This window comes from Seriola lalandi, unplaced genomic scaffold, assembly GCF_002814215.2.
Source record: "Seriola lalandi dorsalis isolate HSWRI2012SDOR001 ecotype SW California unplaced genomic scaffold, Sedor1 jcf7180002002185, whole genome shotgun sequence".
NCBI lineage: Eukaryota > Metazoa > Chordata > Actinopteri > Carangiformes > Carangidae > Seriola > Seriola lalandi.
The window spans coordinates 1-1531 of record NW_019472841.1 but is presented as its reverse complement, the minus strand read 5'-3'; the positions used below and the strand labels follow the sequence as shown (position 1 = coordinate 1531).

Genomic DNA, 1531 nt, shown 5'->3' with positions numbered 1-1531 from the left:
CTAGGAGCCTCACCCACTCGTAATGAGCAAATACTTTAAATGAATTAATCATGTTTTGGTTCATTTTGGTTCATTAATTTAATGAATTGTATCTTTAGGAACTATTAACATAGTAGTGGGAAGTACAGAACAAACTTTGGACAAATTGATTTAAGCAATCATGAAAAGGGTATAAAAATTCATTCAATGTGGTATTAATTAGGTCATTAAAAGTCTTAAATTTGACTTGGTAAGCTGTGCAGAAACCCTGACTATGTTGCAAAGTCCATGAAATGAAAGTTTATCATCCAAAACATTTAATGAAAGTCATTCACTTCATTATTGCTCTACTATTTAAAATCCAACATTGGGTTTGATTAAACAAGCCACGAGGAGACTAACAGTATGCTTTCCTCTCCTTACAAAGGTGGGCGGTATGTTTGACACGGTGCAGCGCAGCACCCAGCAGACAACTGAGTGGGCAGTGCTGCTGCTCGACATCATCAGCAGCGGCACAGTGGACATGCAGTCCAATAAGTGAGTGTTGAGTCCGGTCCGCTCAGTATTGCTCTAATTGCACACTTCAGTTATTATTCCTAACCATAAATTGCTGCCAGTACAATTATCAGTCGCTTGATCTGCCTGACCCTGATGATTGTTTCTCTCCAACAGTGAGCTCTTCACAACAGTGTTGGACATGTTGAGTGTGCTGATTAACGGCACACTGGCTGCTGACATGTCCAGTATCTCTCAGGGCAGCATGGAGGAGAATAAGAGAGCCTATATGAACCTGGTCAAGAAGCTCAGGGTAAGAACAGCACACCTTTCTCACCCATAGCCAGGACATTGAGTCTGAAGATGTGCCCCTACTTTTTTATAACTCCTTTTATCCTTTTATTCATATAATGGCTGTTTACGGATTAATAGGTTGCTTTTTGGCAATTTTTTTTCTCTTACGTAGGAAAGGAGGTGAAAGTTCAAATTAAACTACACACAGTGGAGAATCTGTTCTGCCAAAATAGACCTTAAAAAACTGTTTAGGTGTGACCGACCACAACAGTATCAGCGTATCAGGGAAGTGAAATGATAGTATGAAAAAGGCTTTCACACTGGCAGAAAAAAATGTAACTACATCTGTCTTAACTTTTCATAAATCCGTTTTTCAATGATATGCCTGTGTACGAGGAAAACAATAAGCTTTTAATTGTTCACATTTTCATAATCGCTCCTCTCCACAACGTACCCATTTTATTTCCACAGAAAGAGCTTGGAGATCGTCAGTCGGAAAGTTTGGAAAAAGTTCGTCAGCTACTGCCACTGCCCAAGCAAACCCGTGATGTCATTACCTGTGAACCTCAGGGCTCGCTCATAGACACAAAGGGTAACAAGATCGCTGGCTTTGAGAAGGAGGTAAGCGGCTTTATCATGTTGCTCATGTTCCCTGACGTCTACCTGCAACGTTACAAGTTTCATTATGAGTTGTATCTCCAAGTAAAATAAGGATGTTATTATTTGTGGTTTATGTTTTGTGGTATTATAGGTTGGTGTAGAT

General features: G+C 39.8%; 1 protein-coding gene across 1 annotated transcript; it reads left to right on the top strand.

Annotated features, from left to right (window-relative positions):
- Positions 1 to 381: 381 nt before the first annotated feature.
- On the top strand, positions 382 to 1389 carry LOC111665313 (mediator of RNA polymerase II transcription subunit 12-like; the record flags this gene model as incomplete). Its single annotated transcript, XM_087176915.1, has 3 exons — positions 382 to 516; positions 652 to 787; positions 1240 to 1389. Coding segments are annotated over exons 1-3 (387 nt in total), but the record flags the coding sequence as incomplete, so codon positions are not given.
- Between the last annotated feature and the right edge of the window lie 142 nt (positions 1390 to 1531).